We start from the raw sequence: 19,851 nt of genomic DNA, 5'->3' as shown, positions 1-19,851 counted from the left end.
CAAACATTTTCATTTGTACTAGTTTTTAAAAATTACAGTTTTAATGTATATTGTGTATCTGTATTTGTGTGTATTTTTTCCCTCCAATTCAGATAATAGATGCATGTGACCCGAGCAATGCTTGCCCTGCCATAGACCAACAGAGCCCTTCACCTGCTCCTTCTTCTCCTCCTCCTCCTCCTCCTCCTCCTCCTCCTCCTCCTCCTCCTCTTCCTTCTCCTCCTCACCAGTCTCCTGTACGATCACTGCCTCTTCAGCCAACTCTTAGAACAATAGTGGAGAATTCTCAAACTTCAAAGTTGTCTTTTGTCATCTAAGTTTTATATTTGTTTTTATGTTACAGAATTGATCTGTAAACTGTCTTGATGAAGCTCCTCAGCAAAGTGGATCTCACCTGTAATCACACAAGCAATCAAATAAACGTTTGCAGAGACAACATCTTGCAGGGTAGCCTTCAAGCGTTTAAACGACGTCGCTTTGACCCAGGAGCAAAGCTGGATGTGATATTTGTCGACAGTGAGGGGGAAGGAGAAGGGGCTGTGGATGACGGAGGGCCAACCAGGGAATACCTGCGGTTGCTAATGAGGGCTGTACAACACTCAAAGATATTTGATGGGCCTGAGAATGATAGGCTGTTGGCTCTTGATACTCATTGTAAGTAATTATTTAAAAAGAAGTGTAACCTGTATAAAACAAATGATTTGAATCTTTACATAAATGTTTGTTTTTCAGATCTTGAGACTGGACTGTACACCCTGATTGGAAAGATGGTGACCGTGTGTATAATCCATGGTGGAGTTGGCCCATCCTTCTTTTCTAAGCGTCTCTTTCTCCAGCTTTGTGGTAAATCTCCACCTCCTGCTTCATTGGATGAAGTGGGAGACCAGTCTTTTAGAGAAAAGTTATTAAAGGTGTGTATTGCACAGTTTTTGAAGTCTGGTCATTACATTTTCACTGTAGATTTTTTCCCCTAAATAGGACTACTCTCATTATTGTGTTTTTTTAGATAAAAGAAGCTCAGACTGTCCATGAGGCAAATGATGCAATCACAGATGCAGAAGACAGTCTGAGCATGATGGGAACTCTGAGATACATCACATCCTTGGAGCAGAGGGATTCCCTGGTCCAGTCTGCAGCACATTATTTTGTTGATGGGCGGATGCACGTGGCATTGAGACAGTGAGCAGTTTATCCATCAGGGCAAAACTGAGGGGTGTGAAAGGGTAAACTTGATCATATAACATTGATTTGTAATGTTCTAATTTATGTGTGGTTTTTTTTCAGGTTTGAGGAAGGTTTCAAAACTCTGGGTTTCCTTGATGAGCTTAGGGCTCACCGTGGAATCTTTGAGGACCTGTTCACCAGTGCACCGAAACCACTGGAGGCCAAAGACTTGTCTACTTTGTTTGAAGTTGATTTCTCAGTCCCTGGAAGTAACAGACGACCCCTGGAAAATCAGACCATCTGTTTCTGGAGAGACTGGTTAATCGATATTGAGGGTACGATATTTCAATGGCATGTGTGTTTTTGGCTGGACCACTGAGCCAGCCCTAGGAATTGGAATCAGGTTAGGTTGATCTGTCAGTCATTTGTGTCTTATTGTGCAATTATAGTTTCATCAGTTTCATGTAGATGCAGTTGTACAATACTTGAAGCTTATTAGTGTGACAGGCATTTATATTTCTTTCCATGTGAGCTATAATTTCCTTTGCTCATGTCTTTGTAGAAGGAGAATGCAGCCTCTTGACGCTGGAAATGGTGCTGGAGTTTGCCTCTGGAGCTTCAGCAGTGCCTCCCCTGGGCTTCCCACAGCATCCTGTCATTGAATTTCTCCACGATGAAGACACTAAAATCTTTCCAGAGGCAAACACATGCGCCATAGTGCTCAGACTGCCCATTCACAAACAATATGAGAAATTCAAAAGCTGTATGACAGAAGGAATTCTGCAGGCTCCAGGTTTCGGCATTGCATAATGTAACCAGGGTCCTAGATAAACACTCTCTAAAATCTCAGCATTGTTTCAAAACAACCTCCCAAAACCTGAGCATTTTCTGAAAAACTGCAGCATGTCAACATTTCCTAAATAATTTTTTCTCAGCCTCTGTAGGAAATAAAAATGTATTAAAATCAATGAAAAGCTTACTTGACTTTAACTGTAGAGCATTACCTTTGCCCTAAAATTAATTAAAATAAATTTTTTAACTCTTTAAACTAGTGTTGTAGTCAAGACCACACTAACCGTGACAAAGACCTCCCCGAGACCAAAGAGGTCCGAGGCAAGACCAAGACATTTAGGGAACGAGACCGAGTCCAGACCAAGACAATAAAAATATCAATAAAATATCACAGAGGTAAAATATTTTAAAAATCCATTGTTTAATTGAAGTTTGTATCTAAATAAATCTGACAGCGACAAACAAGGTCTCTGCAATTTGTTTTCAGTGCAGCATTCTGTGGACCAAAGGTTGAAGTCAGTTCAGGATTTAAAGTACAAGTTCATTACATTCTAGGGCAAAGCCCTCCTCAGACTTCTGTAACGTTGCTGCAATTTTCTTCAAATTAAAACAGATTTTTTAGTGCATTTGTGTAAAGTAATTATAACTGAACACAAGAATAATTAGTAGTTATAGTATGGTTATACTATTAAGAGAGGTTAATATTTGGGAGTCAAATATTTCAGAACTGATATGACGTTTACTGATATTTCCATGTTAAAGTACAACTCGCACCTTTTTTTCCCCTCAAATTTGGTTATCAGTGACATGTTCCAATGTTATGCAATGGAGGCAGGACATTTTGCTATTTGCTATAACTATGATCATATAGAGGGTACTTTAAATAAAAGAATGAGCGGATTCCTCACCTGCCTTTAATATTTGTTGAAACAATATTATAATAGTAAAACATTGTCAGTGAACATTTACTATACAATGTCTAAATGCAGGAGTATTTTCAGTGTGGTAATACCACTTTTGCTTCTGTACAGGAGCAGAATAATTCTTCCATCATAAGGTATGGTATACGGTAATTTATACAACAGTTAGTTCTGACCAAGCAATATGATTGGATCAGAGGCATTACATGAGTGACGATATAGGACACAACATCACTGGGACTTTTCACAACATGTATCACTCCACCTCAGCCAGGAGCTTTGAATACTTTGAATTGACACTTACAGCTGACAGTTTTTATCTATTCATCATCTCAAACAACAGACTCTAATTTCAATGGTTTCATGATGAAATCCATTTCTTATGGGAGGCTGTGGCTCAGTTGGTAGAGTCGTCGCCTCTCAACCGGAAGTGAGGTGGATTCTGGGTTCTTCCACAACAACAGCTGGGAAATGGTCATCGTCATCAAGACTGGGGAAAGTGCCAATCCCATGGTGTGCCAAAAGGGCCTCCAAACTTTGTTCACTGTAACGGTCCTCACCAAACACATTGTTGATGGCTGTGCTGTCCATCTCCATATTGGCCAGCATTCCTGCAATCCAGATTTGGACAGGTGTTCTGTTGTTTTCTGTGCGCAGACTGTGGTTATTCCAGGCATTTCTGAAGTTCTGAAGTCTTTTCTGAATTTCTGGCAGAAAGACAATTTGCAGTGCCATTTTGTGGAGTTCATCCTCAGGATCAAGAAGCTCAGAATTCTCAATAGAGTAAAATGTATCATAGAAAGATTGTAGAACATGCAGAAAAACATCTCTCCAAAGACGTTCTATTCTTTGGTTATGGACAGACTCGCCTGTGATGTGACTCCTCCTCTCCACACCTTGAACAAGGTTCATGAACAGTGCAACTTGTGAATTCTCACCTCCATAGTCTGATCTAACTCTGGAAGGAAGGCCATACATGCAGGTTGCTTTTACAAACTGTGTCAGCACAGTGGAGGCACGATTATTTGTGTTGCAATTCAAGTATGTGATCAGTCGAGAGTGTCCATCAATGGCTCCATGGACCACCAAACCCCACCTTGTGATAAACATAAAGGAGAAAGGTACATTTGATTATCAATCTAACAGATTGGTGGAGTTGTTTTTATACCTCTAGATTATAGTACATTGACATTACATTTCGCCAAGTAGAAATATATTTATAACGTGTTGTGGAATCTTATATTCTTTATACTTTTATGTTTGCTTATTAACTGATCCAATGTATATGAGCATCTCACATATATACATGCAACTTGACCTTATATGAGCACCTCACATATATACATGCAACTTGACCTTATATGACCCCTGCAGCACACGAACATTACCCGATACTCACCTCACCTCAGATGTTATTATCTCACCTACACAGATTCAACAACAGCTCCTTATAAGGACTACTTCTTCAAACTCTCAAGGACAAACTACATCATTTTCTCTATTCCTCCTCTGTGAGTTTTGATCGCACTATATGCTCAAGTATATAAAGATTGTACGCCCCAAGAGTGGGCAGAGAACTTACTTTGTGTATCCTGTACACATCGTTGAACTTCTCTCCTTGCTGCAAGTAATAAACTGTGTGACTTAGCAACTCAACAGTTTGTGGTTTACTCCTTTTTGTTCACTCTCGTACCGTGGTCCGGAGGGTTTCCTTTTTCTGCTGATTTCTTGCAGGCTCAGTTCTACCACAGTGTAAAATGGTTTTACAGATATCTTGAATTAACATTTCAACATGTCAAAATGTAATTTTGACATGTTGAAATGTTAATTCCACTAGTGAAAACTAAATTGCTACTTGTCAGCCAGACTGTTTTAATGTTAAAAGGGCTTGCCATAGCTTCTGTCTGCCAACGCACATACTGCTGCAACTCTGTAATTCACTGTAACATCATCTAAACCCCCAGACACACCAATCTTTTTTACCTTTTGGGGCCATCTCCTAAAAACCTCTACGTGTATCCACCTCACCGCTCTCGTCCTGATACACCAATCGGATGTCCTTATATGGAGAGATGGGGTCGTATGCTGCCGATTTAGAATGATTCTGATTCACTCACATACGCCTGGTGGTGAGAACAAAATATGCTGGTACACACGTGTCATGAATCTGACGGTTATTTTGCGTATGCACTTATTTAATGCGCAGAGTGAGAACATTTCTACACACATATTAGTGAATGAGGCCCAATGAGAGGGAGGGAGACAGTGGGACAGACAGAAGTCTTAGAAAAACCCTAAATATTGCATAATATGAGCATAAAGCTCTTAAGACTAACAAATGGAGTCGATTTGCCCTGTACAACATCAGGAAGATCAGACCTTACCTGTCAGAACATGCTACACAGCTCCTGGTACAGGATCTTGTGATATCACACATCGACTATTGCAACTCTCTACTGGCAGGTCTTCCTACATGCACTATCAAACCCCTGCAGATGAAACAAAATGCAGCAGCACGACTGGTCTTCAACCTTCCTAAAAGAGCACATGTCACTCTGCTGTTCATCTCCTTACACTGGCTCACAGTTACTGCTCGCATCAAATTTAAAACTCTGCTGCTCGCTTACAAAACAGACACAAAAACGGCTCCTCCTTACTTTAACTCTCTCATCCAGGTCTACACTCCCCCCCCCCACTACGCTCTGCCAATGAAAGGCGTCTGATCCAACCTTCACAACAGGGTCCTAAGATGCTAAATAGACTCTTCTCCTCTGTCGCCCCCTGGTGGTGGAATGAACTTCCAAACTCCATTCGATCTGCAGAGTCCCTCTGCACCTTTAAGAAAAAGCAAAAGACCCAGCACTTTATAAGTACCTACGACCTGATGACGACGGTTTAGATATTGTTGTTGATGATGATCATCTCGGACAACTGTGTGTGAGATTGAAAGGTTTCCATGGTGATATGAATTCAAAGGGACTGCTGTAATTTAATTCTGGGGAATTTAGTTGGATTTAACCTCTGAAACTCCCGATCTGTGTCCAAAGAAAATCAACATAACAACATATCTAACAGTTATGTGAGAATGTAGCTTGCTTCTCATCGTTTTAAATCAACACTAATAATAAACTACACAAACCATATTTGTGTAAGCGGACTTCAGGGTTGTAAACAGCATCCAGCAGTCTGTGTTGTCGCTCTTTTTCCTCTTTTGATCGACGAAGTTGCTCCTCATCGTTCTTTCAAACAGATCAAATATCTCTTCAGCAGCAGCAGTCAGTCTCTGGTTGACGAAAGATCTCAGTGTTTTAGCTTTAAACATTTTCACACACACACACAGGTTTGTACAATTTTATGATGTCGACATTTTAAACTGATGGGAAACCAGCTGTCTTCTCACTTAGCTGCTTTATGTCAGAATGTCCTCATCCCGCCCATTCTGCTGATCCCTTTAAAAACATATTTCTTATAGTCTGTCTGTCAGTCTGCCTCTGTGTGTGTCTGTGATTGGCAGAGAATCATACCTACAGTTCAGCTGAAAGGCTTGGAGAGGGTAAAAGACTCCAGCAGCACGTGGAGTACGAAGATCAATTTGATGAAGTCCAAGGCAAATTTCCCACTGGGACAATACAGTTCATCTTATCTATCTCATCCTGTCTTATCTTATTAACTTAATATGACGCGTTTCAGCTTGTGACCTTTGATGACCCTGCTGGAGGCTACAAGCTGAATCATGTTGGTCTTAAAAAGTTCATGAAGTTGATCTTCATCATACGAGTGTTGATTAATTCAAATGGTTGTTTAATTCTGATTTTTTTTATTGATCTTATTGACTGATATTTCTTTCTCTTCTCAGCCCTGATTGGTGAAACCTTAAGTATTTTTTATCATTTTTATCTTCTTTATTAATATATTTTATAGGCTTTTTTATCATGTTGGTCTGTTATTTCTTATCTGACAATCGTGTCCATTTTTGTTTGTAAAAGTGTCTGTGAGTTCTTTTGTTTGCTGTCCTGTAATTGTAAATGTATTTTATGTTTTTTGTTCGTACCTGCCTTTAGGGACTACAGATGAAATGTAGCTTTTGTGCTAATTCCGGCATATTGACTTTGATGGGATTTGCTGATTCATGTGCAATGTCCTAATTCAATAAATACAATTTAAATTGTTGTCCTTCTCTTCATTGTGTTGTTTCTTGTTATATCTGTTTCATATTGTGTGTCATGATGGACGTCGCTTTGCTGGCTGCAAAACAAATCTGCCCACAGATGCAGTCACCTGAACCTGAACCTGAAGTCCTAGTTTGGCTGTCATGAAACCAGAATTTTTACTTGGATAAGTTATCAGTTAAAATCAAACAAAATTGGGCACAGCTGGTGTAGTGGTTAATGCGCTCGCCCCATGTACGGAGGCTGTTGGCCCAGGTTCGAAGCCAACATGTGGCTCCTTTCCATCATATTGTTTCCCTGATTTCTAACTTTATCCACTTTCCTATCTCTACAATAAAGGCACATAAAGCCCACCTGCCAAAAAAAAGTCAAACAATATTGGTACCTGTTTCAAGTCTTACTTTATGCTCCCCCAAAACACAACATCCTCTTTTAAGTTTACATATTCTCCTCCTCTTCCCCTGTGTGTGAAGTTTCTTGTTCTAAATCCACTCTGATCCTGTATTTGATCATGTCTATAAACCCCTCTATTTCAGCCCTGCTCAGAACAGGCTGTTTCTGTGTCTGTACCTTTAAATATGTAAATGAGCTGTGTCTGACCATCATGGTGAGGAAAGAGGGGGAGAAGTGGGCTGAAAATATTTGATATTTAAAAGATGGTGTGTTTATTCTCTTCACAGTGTGTGTGTGTGTGTGTGTGTGTGTGTGTGTGTGTGTGTGTGTGTGTGTGTGTGTGTGTCCTCAGTGAAGTGTGTCAGTCTCTGCAGAAACTTCCAGCTGCAGCAGTCAGTTCAGTTTCTGTTCAGTCTGACTGAGGGAGGTTTTTGTACGATGCTTTTTCACTGTGTGAACACATTCTGACTGTTGATGACATGAAAACTCTGACAGTAGTAAACTGCTACATCTTCAGTCTGGACTCCACTGATGGTCAGAGTGAAGGCAGAGTTTGATCCACTGCCTGAAAAACGATCTGGAATCCCTGATGCTCGAGTGCTAGCATAGTAAATGAGGAGTTTAGGAGTTCCTCCATCTTTCTGTTGGTACCACGCTAAGCGGTGGTAGATGCTCGAGACATAAACATTCTGACTGGTCCTACATGAGATGGAGACGGAGGCTCCCAGAGCAGAGGTCACTGCTGCAGGCTGAGTCACTGTGACCTGTCCTCTGGACTCTGAGGATACAGAGACAAAAACAGAAAGCAGCATCAGGGTTTAGTGGGCTTCATTTCAGAGGGACGGATGTTCATAGAGAGGAGTTTGATTCTCTGGACTTTACCTGTGAAGCAGCAGCAGAGGAGGACAGTCCAGATGAGGACGCAGATCAAAGTCATGTTTTTGATGATGAGGACGAGGATTTCTGTTGCGATGAAGGACAGCTGTCAGTCATCCAGTGTTCAACTGTCAGGACTATAAACTCTCCCAGAGCACTGGAGCATGGTGCTGCTGATGCAAAGTGGCTCTCTATGGAAATGTTCTGAGAAAATGGCTGATTTTTAGCTCATTCAAAATGTGCTGAAAACAAATTTGAAAATGAGAAGTTTTTAAGTCATTTCAAACATACTGCAGAGATTTGTCAGCATACAAAGTCATTGTGAGTTTTATCATTGTTACACTCATTTATTTAAGAAGTAGACAAATTACCGACTTTTATTTATATTCTACTCCACTTCTCATTCATTGTGTTCATCATTGATTTTAGATCATTTCTCCACCTGCTGTTTAGACATCCTGCTAAAATATTTTCTTTCAAGAATGTGCTAAATGTTTGTTAATGTCACTTCTAAAGAGAGTTGTGTTTTTGCAGGTTTAAGGTCCTTTTAAAGGAAGCTTTCTGTGTTCCTCATCAGAGTAACATCACTGGAAGCCTCACAACAGATATTGAAGGCTTTAAAGTTAGAGGAACATAGTTTAATGATTTATTTTGTATTTCTATTATTTCAGGTCATGCTAGGCACTTCCTTCCATAATAATACATTTTATCTAAAGGCCCCTTTCAAGGCACTCAAGGTCACCTTAGAAAACAGAGATAAAAACAACAAAGTAACACTACATCGATAAAATTAACATTAAAAAGAAAATTTTACAGGATGTATAAAATCATTTTCAGGAGGATTCAGGAGACTGGATGGTGAATGATCAGATTGAATATGCCAGTTTAAAAAGATGTGTTTTCAGATTAGATTTAAAAATGGACAAAAAGTGAATATTAAGGATGTGTGGTGGGAGGGAGTTCCAGAGGCTGGGACCAGAACGGCTGAATTCTCTGGACTCCAAGGTGGACAGGCAGGCGGTTGTTGTGGTGGATTGAATTGAAGAAGAAGACCTGAGAGTGCGGGTGGGTGCATTGATGTGCAGGAGTTCAGAGAGGAACAGAGGAGTGAGGTTATGGATGGCCATAAAGGTGAGGGGCAGAATTTTGAAGTCAATGCGATATTTAACTGAAAGCCAATGAAGCTGCTGAAGGACAGGAGTGATGTGATTAACAGAGGGCGTTCTGGTGATGATGCGAGCGGCAGAGTTCTGGACCAGTTGATGTTTGTGGATGGACATGAGAGGGAAACCAAAGAGAAGGGAGTTGCAGAAGTCAATGCAGGATGTAACCAGGGTGATGACATGGATGGCAGTACTGTTGGGTGTGAGGGACAGGCGGAGGCGATTAATGTTACAAAGATGGAAATAACCAGACCGAGACATTATTGATGTGAGCTTGGAATCATAGTGTGCTGTCGAGGATGACACCTAGACTCTTAACCTGAGGGGAGGGAGAAACTGAGGAGTGGTCAATCGTGAGAGAAAATTATCAGATTTTGAAATTGTGGATTTGGTGCAAATGAGGAGAACCTCTGTTTTGTCACTGTTTCATTTGAGGTTGCAGAATAACCAGGATTTGATTTCTTGTAGGCAATCAGACAGGGAAGTAAGCGGGAGGGAGGAGGTCGGTTTGGTGGACAAGTAGAGCTGGGTGTCATCCGAATAGCAATGGAACTGGATGTTATATTTACAGAAGATATGGGCAAGAGAAAGGAGATAGATGATTAACAGAAGAGGTCCCAGGACAGAACTCTGAGGATCACCTTTAGTGACTGGAAATGGCTGAGATTTGAAGTTTTTTTTAAAGATTTATTTTTGGGCTTTTTTGTGCCTTTAATTGAGAGATAGGACAGTGGATAGAGTCGGAAATAAGGGAGAGAGAATGGGGAATAACATGCGGGAAAGGAGCCACAGGCCAGACACGAACCTGGGCTGCCCGCCTAGAAGACCACAGCCCCCACACATGGGGCGCACGCACCAACCACTGCACCACCAGCGCCCCAGGATTTGAAAGTTTTGAGTTGAATAAACTGAGCGCGACCAGAGAGTTAGGATCTAAACCAGTGCATGGGTGTGTTAGTCATTCCATTGGAGGCTATGTTTTAAGAGTTTTAGATAAAGTTTAGATTTGTTAAGGGGTATGTAGGGGTACATTTGGACCACCTTTGATGTTACAATCACAGTGTGTGTGTGTGTGTGTGTGTGTGTGTGTTAATGTCTGTGTGTGTGTGTGTGTGTGTGTGTGTGTGTGTGTGTCCTCAGTGAAGTGTGTCAGTCTCTGCAGAAACTTCCAGCTGCAGCAGTCAGTTCAGTTTCTGTTCAGTCTGACTGAGGGAGGTTTTTGTACGACGCTTTTTCACTGTGTGAACACATACTGACTGTTGATATAGTGATAACTCTGACAGTAGTAAACTGCTGCATCTTCAGTCTGGACTCCATTGATGGTCAGAGTGAAGGCAGAGTTTGATCCACTGCCTGAAAAACGACCTGGAATCCCTGATGCTCGATTGCTTGTATAGTAAATGAGGAGTTTAGGAGTTCCTCCATCTTTCTGTTGGTACCATTGCAAATAGCTACTGCTATCAACATTCTGACTGGTTCTACATGAGATGGAGACGGAGGCTCCCAGAGCAGAGCTCACTGCTGCAGGCTGAGTCACTGTGATCTGTCCTCTGGACTCTGAGGATACAGAGACAAAAACAGAAAGCAGCATCAGGGTTTAGTGGGCTTCATTTCAGAGGGACGGATGTTCATAGAGGAGAGGAGTTTGATTCTCTGGACTTTACCTGTGAAGCAGCAGCAGAGGAGGAGAGTCCAGATGAGGACGCAGATCAAAGTCATGTTTTTGATGATGAGGACGAGGATTTCTGTTGTGATGAAGGACAGCTGTCAGTCATCCAGTGTTCAACTGTCAGGACTATAAACTCTCCCAGAGCACTGGAGCATGGTGCTGCTGATGCAAAGTGGCTCTCTATGGAAATGTTCTGATTGACTCCAACAGGGATCACTCTCATTACTCTATTTATCAATCAATCAATTAATTATACAATTAATTAGAAAACTTTCAAAACAAATTTAATATGATTTCATGTTCACGCTTCTAGAAACATTTATTCTGATATAAATCACGATAATTAATAATATTCTTGAGAAAATGATTTAAAAATAATTTAAATATCTCAAAGAAAGACTTTCTTTAATTTGTTCTAATCTTTTTAAATTCTGTTTTCTTTTGGTCTCAGAGGTCTTGCAGGCAGAGACTCATTCAGGTGTCTGTGTTTGTGTCAGAGTCAGAGAGCCGTGTGTCTCTACAGCGAGAGGTTTTTGTACGACGACTCCATCAGTTTGTATCACTGTGGTACACGTTCGGTGGAGGAACCAGACTGGATATTGGAAGTAAGTCACATATTCATCTTTTTATTCAATCAGTAAGTTATTCTGGTGTCTTTTGTCTTCATATTCAAGCCTGGAGGAAAAGAAAATACTGACCTTTAACTTTTAAATCACTTGTTTTAGACAGAATAAAGACAACATTTGACTTTAAAGGATTTCAGTTTAAAACAGAAACACAGACTGAATTTAAATGAAGGTCAAATGTTTGAAGCCAGAGTTTTTATTTGTTGGAAAATAGATGATTTTCACTCTCATGGTAAGGTGACATGTGGCGTTGTGGTAGTTTGAGTTCAGTGTGTTAAAGTCAGAGAGCCGTGTGTCTCTACAGTGAGAGGTTTTTGTACGGCCGCTCAATGACTTTGTACCACTGTGGTGGACTTTTGGTAGAGGAACCAGACTGGATGTTGGAAGTAAGTTTCTGTATGAATATTAAACCTAATGTTAAAATACAGATTTTTATATTTGATCCACATAAATCACAATTTGACAACCTCAAAGACAGCTGCTAAATAATGTTCTATTCATGAGGTTTTTCTAACAATCGATATGGACGCCTTAATGACTGAAACAACTGAATGAAATTTATTTGTCATTAACATTTATTGAAAATGTTAAAGCAGCTGTCTCTCTGTTTATTTGTCATCGTGAAACTCTAACTCTAATGAAATCGTGTTTTTATCGGTCCTGCTTTACCGTGAAGGTTCACTCAGGACAGTTTGATTTCTGTCACACTGAAACATAAACAGGTTGATATTTAACAAAGAGAAGTGTTTTAAATGTTTTCCTGAGATTCATTTTCTGACAACTCTTTAAGGTATTTATCTGATTCAGTTGTTTGAATGAACCGAACAAAACAAACATAAAGAACGGTGTTTTAAAATGCACGTAATCTCTGATCTCTTTATGCGTCTAATTTAGACATTTTTCTGATTTGAATTCACATGAAGAACATTTTATTGTGTTCAGTTGATTCTCTGTTTTAGTTTTGGTTTTTTTTCACCTACAAACTGTTTTAAAAATGTGTTGCAAAGTTTTTGGATCATTTTGATGGGGAATGTTTGTAATGTTTTAGATTTGATTCAGATGTAGTTTAAATATATTTCAGGTCGTTCTGTGTGATTCTCTCTCTGTGTGCTGATGTGCCTGAGAGGCTTCTTAAAGGGAAGTGAAACAATGTGTGAGTGAGTGACCGGTGGAGCAGAAAGAAACATCTGACAGAAACTCCTAAAAAAAGAAAATCAACTCTCAGACATTAAAGGTGTCCTATAGGGTTTGGTGGTTGATTGACAGTTGTGTGCTCCCTGTCCTCTAATCTGATTGGTGTCTCCTATAGGTGATGTGCGTCCCACCCTGACGGTGCTGCCCCCCTCCAATGAGGAGCTGGAGCAGGGGAAGGCCACGCTCATGTGCCTGGCCAACAAGGGCTTCCCCTCAGGCTGGAGTCTGGCCTGGAAGGTGGACGGCAGCAGCAGCAGCAGCAGCAGCAGCAGCTGGGAGGAGAGCAGGAGCCCTGCGGTGCTGGAGAAGGACGCTCTCTACAGCTGGAGCAGCACCCTGAGGCTCTCTGCAGACCAGTGGAGGAAGGTGGGCTCTGTGACCTGTGAGGCCACCCAGGGCGCCCAGGCTCGAGTCACAGAAAGTCTGAGTAGAGACCAGTGTTCCCAGTAAAGACTCACTGGGACTCTGCTGCTGGTTTTACTGTGATACTGCTCTCACTCTGCACCTTTCTCTCTCTCTTTATTTCATGTTTCTAAAGAATAAATATTAGCTTGTTGCTTCATATGTGTGTGTATTGTTTCCTGATAATAAAAATCTGTTCATTAAATCAATGAGAAATACACTTTTTGTCTTTTTTTAATTTTTTCAAAGTTGTTAAAATAACTTTTCTTTTATCACAAACTGTTTTAAGATACTTCATCATCATGGAGCCAGTGACTACATTAAGAAATGCAGTTTCTCCATGATAACTTTACAAAGGACGAGTAAAAACACATCATGATGAGACATAAACACTGTTTTTAAACTCAGACTGAGCTCCTCAATATGTTTGATGAGTGCCATCAGTGATCACAGAACTTCAAACGATATCATTTTTCATAATTTATATAAATTCCCAAATGACAGTAAACTTGTTTTGTGCTTTAGTCTCTCTACAATAGTCGGTAATAATGAACAAAACCCATGATAGCCAGCATGACCAGCCGAGACCAGAGTGCTCAGAGACCGAGATAAGATCAAGACCAAGGCAGGACAAGAATGAGACAAGACCAGGACAATGAATTTCACTGAAAAATCATCAACTTGTGTGCAGCTGGCGTGTCACTCACTCAGACTGTAACACCAGGAAGGTTGCAGCCGTAACTGGGGGATAAAAGTCAAACTACAAATGAATTGAAGTTAATCGTTGTTTCAAAAAGGGGCTTTTCCTTTCTACCACAATCAATTAAGGAACAGTCATCACCAGCATCATGTAGATTGTTTAATTTTATTTTTTAATTTTACCAGGTAGTCTCATTGAGGTTTTGTAATCTCTTTTTCAAGAGAGACCTGGGTACATCAGTGGCAAATAAAATAATAAAAAAGAAAGAAGTAACAGACATCAAAAACACAAAGTAGATGCATGGCCAATACGCACAAAAACATCATACAAACACATTTAAAGTCAAGTCAGGTGTCCTAAGCAGGGCTATTAACATAGACAACTCCCAATTGATTTAAATTTGTGCTCTTTCAGCATCCCTTTAAATGCCACTAGAGCAGGGATGTCAGACATACGGCCCGGCCCGTTGGCCGGATCCGGCCCGACAGCAGGTTTCATCTGGCCCGCGAGACATTTTGGGAAGGAGGAGGAAATGTATTGAAAAATATTTTGAGATTTTTTATAAATTAAATATTTGTAATACGTATTTCCCCCGAAATACGTATATAATAATATGTATAATGAGCAACTTAATAGTTGATATCATGATACGAAAATTAATTAAATGGGGCACTTTGAACTATCTTCTCAGCAGGGAGTATCATAAAAAAGACGAGTCGAGCGCACGAGCTGCTCCTGCATTACGCTAATCAGCAAACAGGCTGAACACCTGAGAGAGGTGACACATGTAACGGGTGTGCCTGTCCTGCTCAAGTTCTAAACTTCACTGGATGCACATCTGTTACTGGTCGTGATATCTGCGTTGTGTTCTGGTGTTGCGTTGAAAGAAGTACTCGGACCACGATCTGCTACTGGTTTCTCATTTATTGTGAACCGTGCTGGCTGCTGCATCTGCACAAGTCAAAAAGAAATACAAAAGTCTCAGTAACATGCAGTCTCTCTCACACACGCGGGTCTCCAGCTTAGCGCGGACTGCTTTTTAATTCATACATGCAAATAATGCATTTTTAACAAAGGTCAAATTCTGTTTTAAACAGCATTAATGTCTTTAAATAAAATGTAACACTAAATGAAATTAAATTATTTCAATGCTAAATGCATTTGCAGCACATGAATTACAACCAGCATAATTATTTATAGAAACAGTGAACATATAAAACACACATAAAATGCACATACCTGCACAAGTCAAAAAGAAATTGGAAACATGTGTCTGCTAATAAACTTCATAAAGTTCATTCACAAGTCTACATTTAAAACACAACTCTTCTGCATGTTCACCAACTTAAAGAGTAACCTCCAATTTCAAACTGCTGCACTTTACATTGTCTATAACAAGAAATAGTGCTAAACCATGAGCAGAGCAAACTATCCTTATCTTCTCTCAGTGAGCTTAGCGCGGACTGAGAGAAGCACAACACATGACGTCACGCACACTGCGACCTCTTAAAGTGACAGTACAGGTATTAACAGTTGAACTTCAGTGAGCCACAAAACACACATTAAACATGTTAAAACGAATATTTCTTCAATGTTTATCAGGATTTGGTGAAGTTTCAAATATAAAATAATAATAATAATAATTTTAACCTGGTTATGCACAGAATGCAGGTTTTCAAGAGCGATCGAAGGAGCAATATTTCTTTAGTTTTATTTGGTCACAAGTTGCCAGAATTGTATCAAAGCTACGGGACTTAACGACAGGCACACCTTTGCACTGCGCGCGCATCCTGACAGTCTTCGGTTCTATGCACACTTCTTTCCAGTTTCTCCTGTCTTCGATGATGAAAAACAAAAGTTTTGGCTGATAATAACAAAGCTTCCTATGGAGTTAGCCACAAAGAGCAGCTCGTGCAAATGAAAAACAATCATCTCCGCCATGCGTAATGGCCCAGACCGTCTCCACACATCCAGACAGAAGTGTAGGTTGCGGTCACCGGTGTTGAGCCTGATGCATCTCCTGACTAGTTTTACCTCTGGTTATTGTAAAAACAGTAAAAATGAATATTAACTGATTTTTAATTACAGATGGTTCATTTTTAGGTCACCCATAGGTGAACATGTTTTGTTGGTCACCTAAAAGTTTCAGCGCGACATCACTTCTAAATGCAGTAGCCTGCTGTTGCGACTTTATCACCAACTTTCATCAGACCGTAAAAATATAACTATTACTGAACATTTCATTCTTATCCAAATACGATATCACGCACAAGCTGCCCGAGCATACAGAGGTCCGCGGGTTTAACCGTGGAGCAGCGCTAAAATGCTTCCTCGAATTGCGCACAGAGATGGCACAGATTCATGGCGCATGAAGTCAGTGACAGAGTTAGATTACGATAGTGCGGACACGTAGAAGAACGGACTGCCAGACTCATATCAAAAGTCGTTTAACTGAGTTTACTTAGTTGAAAAACGTGCACTCCACACGGAGCTGATCAGACTGCAGTGCGCAACGCTGAAGGATAAATTCAAGTCTGTTCGTTTGGAAACATGTTATCATTTTATAATGCCTAACACTAAAATACATGAAGATGACTTCGGTCTTTGCATCAAAGACACTCTGTGTGTTTGTGATAACTTATTCATGTGAGCAGGTTTAATCTGTAATGAACCTTAAGGAGTGCAAACTGTGCTGTGGCCTGACACACACATATCTAAAGTCTCTCTCTCTCTCTCTCTCTCTAATGCACTGATCCCAGGGCAGGTAGAATAACCTGTGTCAAAGTTTCTATAACCTTGAACAGCAATATTAAAACATAAAATAATAATCTCAAACAAAACATAATTATTGATGTTTTCTTCTGTAATGTGGTACATTTAAATATTTCCATGTGCCAACATGCAGTTTGCAATGACAGAGTTAACCCCTGCTTAAAGTACTTCTACATTTTCTGCGTTAACATGCAGTTTTCTATACAAGTACCTTTTTTTGTCTTTTTTTCTAATCATACATTAGCCTATAAATCCATGTGTCAAGTTATAGTGATGTCTGCAAAATTAGTCCGGCCCACTTGAGGTCTCATTTGAACAAATCCGGCCCCCGACCCAATAGAACTTTGACACCCCTGCACTAGAGTGACCAGATCACTTCGCCGCAAGTCAGCCTGTAGTGCAGGGCTATTGAATTAGTTTTTACTGAGGGCCAGATACCAAAAATGGATACCAAATGAGGGGCCTGAGGCTTGAAATATGGGTAATCATATTTAAAGCTTTTTGAATACCATTGGGAACAACAACATATTAGAAAGTGCATACTGTATTTTTAAATGCACAACAGCAACATTGCATTGCATCATGACACAACATAAAAAAAGTCATGTCTACATTCAAATGGCCATATAACGTGAGCAATAGTCCGAGTGAGCAATACCAGACATTTAGAAATTTAGCCATTTCATTAACAGACAAGATGGGCTTAAGTGCACTCAATTATAACAATAAAGGTGCAAACTATCAAGGCAAATATTGCATCATCAGACACCTTAATAAACAGTCCATGTGAGCCATACCACATCTATGGCTAGATTACGTGCATAATATAACATTAAGTGAATATTAAGACACCTGAGTAACATTTAAATTGTAACAAACAACCTGCAAAACTTAATCCTAAATAGTAACAATACTGCTGCCTAGAACAGTCTGCTCAGCCAGCAGTTGCTAACTATGGATAGAAATCCAACAATGACAGAGCAGAGTTTTTTTTACAAGGAAAATCCTTCAGTATTGAAAATGCACCATTTATCAAAAATCTGTCCACACCAGTGGCCACATTAAGTGCATAATATTGCATTATTGATATAAAAGATTCAGCAGTAATATTCAAACTGGTGCAAACAACCTGCAAATATCAAAACGTGTAACTTACAACTGTTGTTTATCATGTAGCCAACATTTAATGAGAGAAATGACATTTTTTTGATTTAGCAAGAGCACTGAAGTCAGGAGTGTAGGTTGTCAGAGCAATGCGCAGACAGTGGTGCAGATGCTGGGCAGTGAGTGATGCACGGTTAGTAGTCTTAATGGCATTCATGTGTGAGAATGAGGATTCACATGTGTAAGTTGAGCCAAACATAGTGAGGATGAAAAGCGCCAGACTCCTTGAATGAGGGAATTTTTCCTTGCTCACTGCATGAGTCCAGAACTTTTGAAAACTTGTCAGCTGGAATGACTGGCGCAGGTCATCAGATGACTGAATGTCAATCAGTTCAAGTTGCAAAGATGCCTCATCCAGTGAGGTGACCAGTTCCTTTGCATTAAATGCAAACTCTCCCTCGACATCCACGCAGAAAGGGTCCTTCACAAATGTCATTACTTCTGTGGGGATACTGAAATGTTCAAATCTTGAGGCAAAGTTTATTTTCAAGGCATCTATAAATCTCGTCATTGCCTCTGTGATAGGTAGGCCTGATTTACACAGTGTGGGGAAATTAAGCATTTTGCCTGGACATAGATCAGCAGAAAAAAGAGAGAGCTTTCTCTGAAAAGCATTAAGTCTCTCCACAAGCTGAATCGCTGTTTTATCCCTGCCTTGCAGCTCCGTGTTAAGTTGGTTCATGTGATGGAAAATGTCGCAAAAAAAGCAAACAGTAGCACAAAAGTCCTCGTTCTCCATAAGACACAAAAAAGTATTGGTCTTTTTCTGCTTTGAATTACGGAGAAACACCAGTATCTCCTCTCTGAGTTCAAAAAAACGTTTCAATGCGTTTCCTTTGCTGAGCCATGGGGTTTATGGGTAAGCAAGTCATTATATTGTGATGACATGTCCATCAACAACTGTCTGAAAAGGCGGTGCTGTAAGCTGGAGGTACAACGAAATAAATTAATTACTGCCCTGACAGAGTCCATGGTTTCTTTTAACTCACCGCTTAGTTTAGCACACAGGAGACTTTGGTGGATCAAACAATGTAGTGATCTCAGCTGTGGAGAAACAACCACCAACCTGATGATGAAGCTCTCTCTTGTTCGGTACGAGCCCGAAAAAGTGTGCGACGTCTTTGGTCATAACATGCAGTCAGCCCCAATATCTTCTGGTGGCGAGCATCAGACCCCAGCGGGAAAACCGTGTCAAAGTTTGCATGGGCCATTTTAAAATGTCTTCTCAAGTTGTATTCCTTGCACACCGATACGCACTTGTTGCATAGTAAACACATGGGCCTCATAGAAACAGAAATAAACAGATACTTCTTTGTCCATTCGGTGTTAAATTGTCTGTTTTCTGAGTCCACTTTTCATTTTTTTAAAGTAGAAAGAGACATTATGAACGGCGCTAGCAAAAACCGGATCTCTGGTGCTGCTGATGAGTGCATTGAGACCGTGGTGATGAGAGCAGCGCATGCGTCAAGAAGGAACGAAAACAGGAGATGGATAAACAAGAATAATTGCGACACCATGAGGTGAGACCAGGGTGAGACACACAAATTGGGAAAAAAATCCGTGCCTCTGTCTCATGGTAATACGGATATCATACACGTCGGCAATTTAAAAATGAATAAAACATACAGTGATACATTTTTAAGAGTAAAGACTTCTTAAAGGGCCACTAAAAATGACGTTGCGGGCCGGACCCGGCCCCAGGGCTGCCAATTGAATAGCCCTGCTGTAGTGTGTTCCAAGAAGAGGAGGTGGAGTACCCAAAGGCCATCTTATCTATTTCTGTGTGGACCTTAGGTACACATAGCAATAACAGGTCAGACGAGCGTAGGCTATAGCTACTGATGTTG

At 40.4% G+C, this 19,851-nt stretch overlaps 2 gene segments (V, D, J or C); one reads left to right on the top strand and one right to left on the bottom strand.

Moving 5' to 3' along the window:
• LOC132990871 (Ig kappa-b4 chain C region-like) overlaps window positions 1–19,851 on the bottom strand; it is a 637,710-nt gene that overhangs the window by 360,587 nt on the left and 257,272 nt on the right.
• LOC132990966 (Ig kappa-b4 chain C region-like) lies at window positions 13,037–13,588 on the top strand. The segment is given in 1 exon segment: window positions 13,037–13,588. A coding segment is annotated over 1 exon segment (264 nt).

Source organism: Labrus mixtus, chromosome 16 (genome assembly GCF_963584025.1).
Source record: "Labrus mixtus chromosome 16, fLabMix1.1, whole genome shotgun sequence".
Classification (NCBI taxonomy): Eukaryota; Metazoa; Chordata; class Actinopteri; order Labriformes; family Labridae; genus Labrus; species Labrus mixtus.
This window is presented reverse-complemented; position numbering and strand designations above follow the sequence as displayed.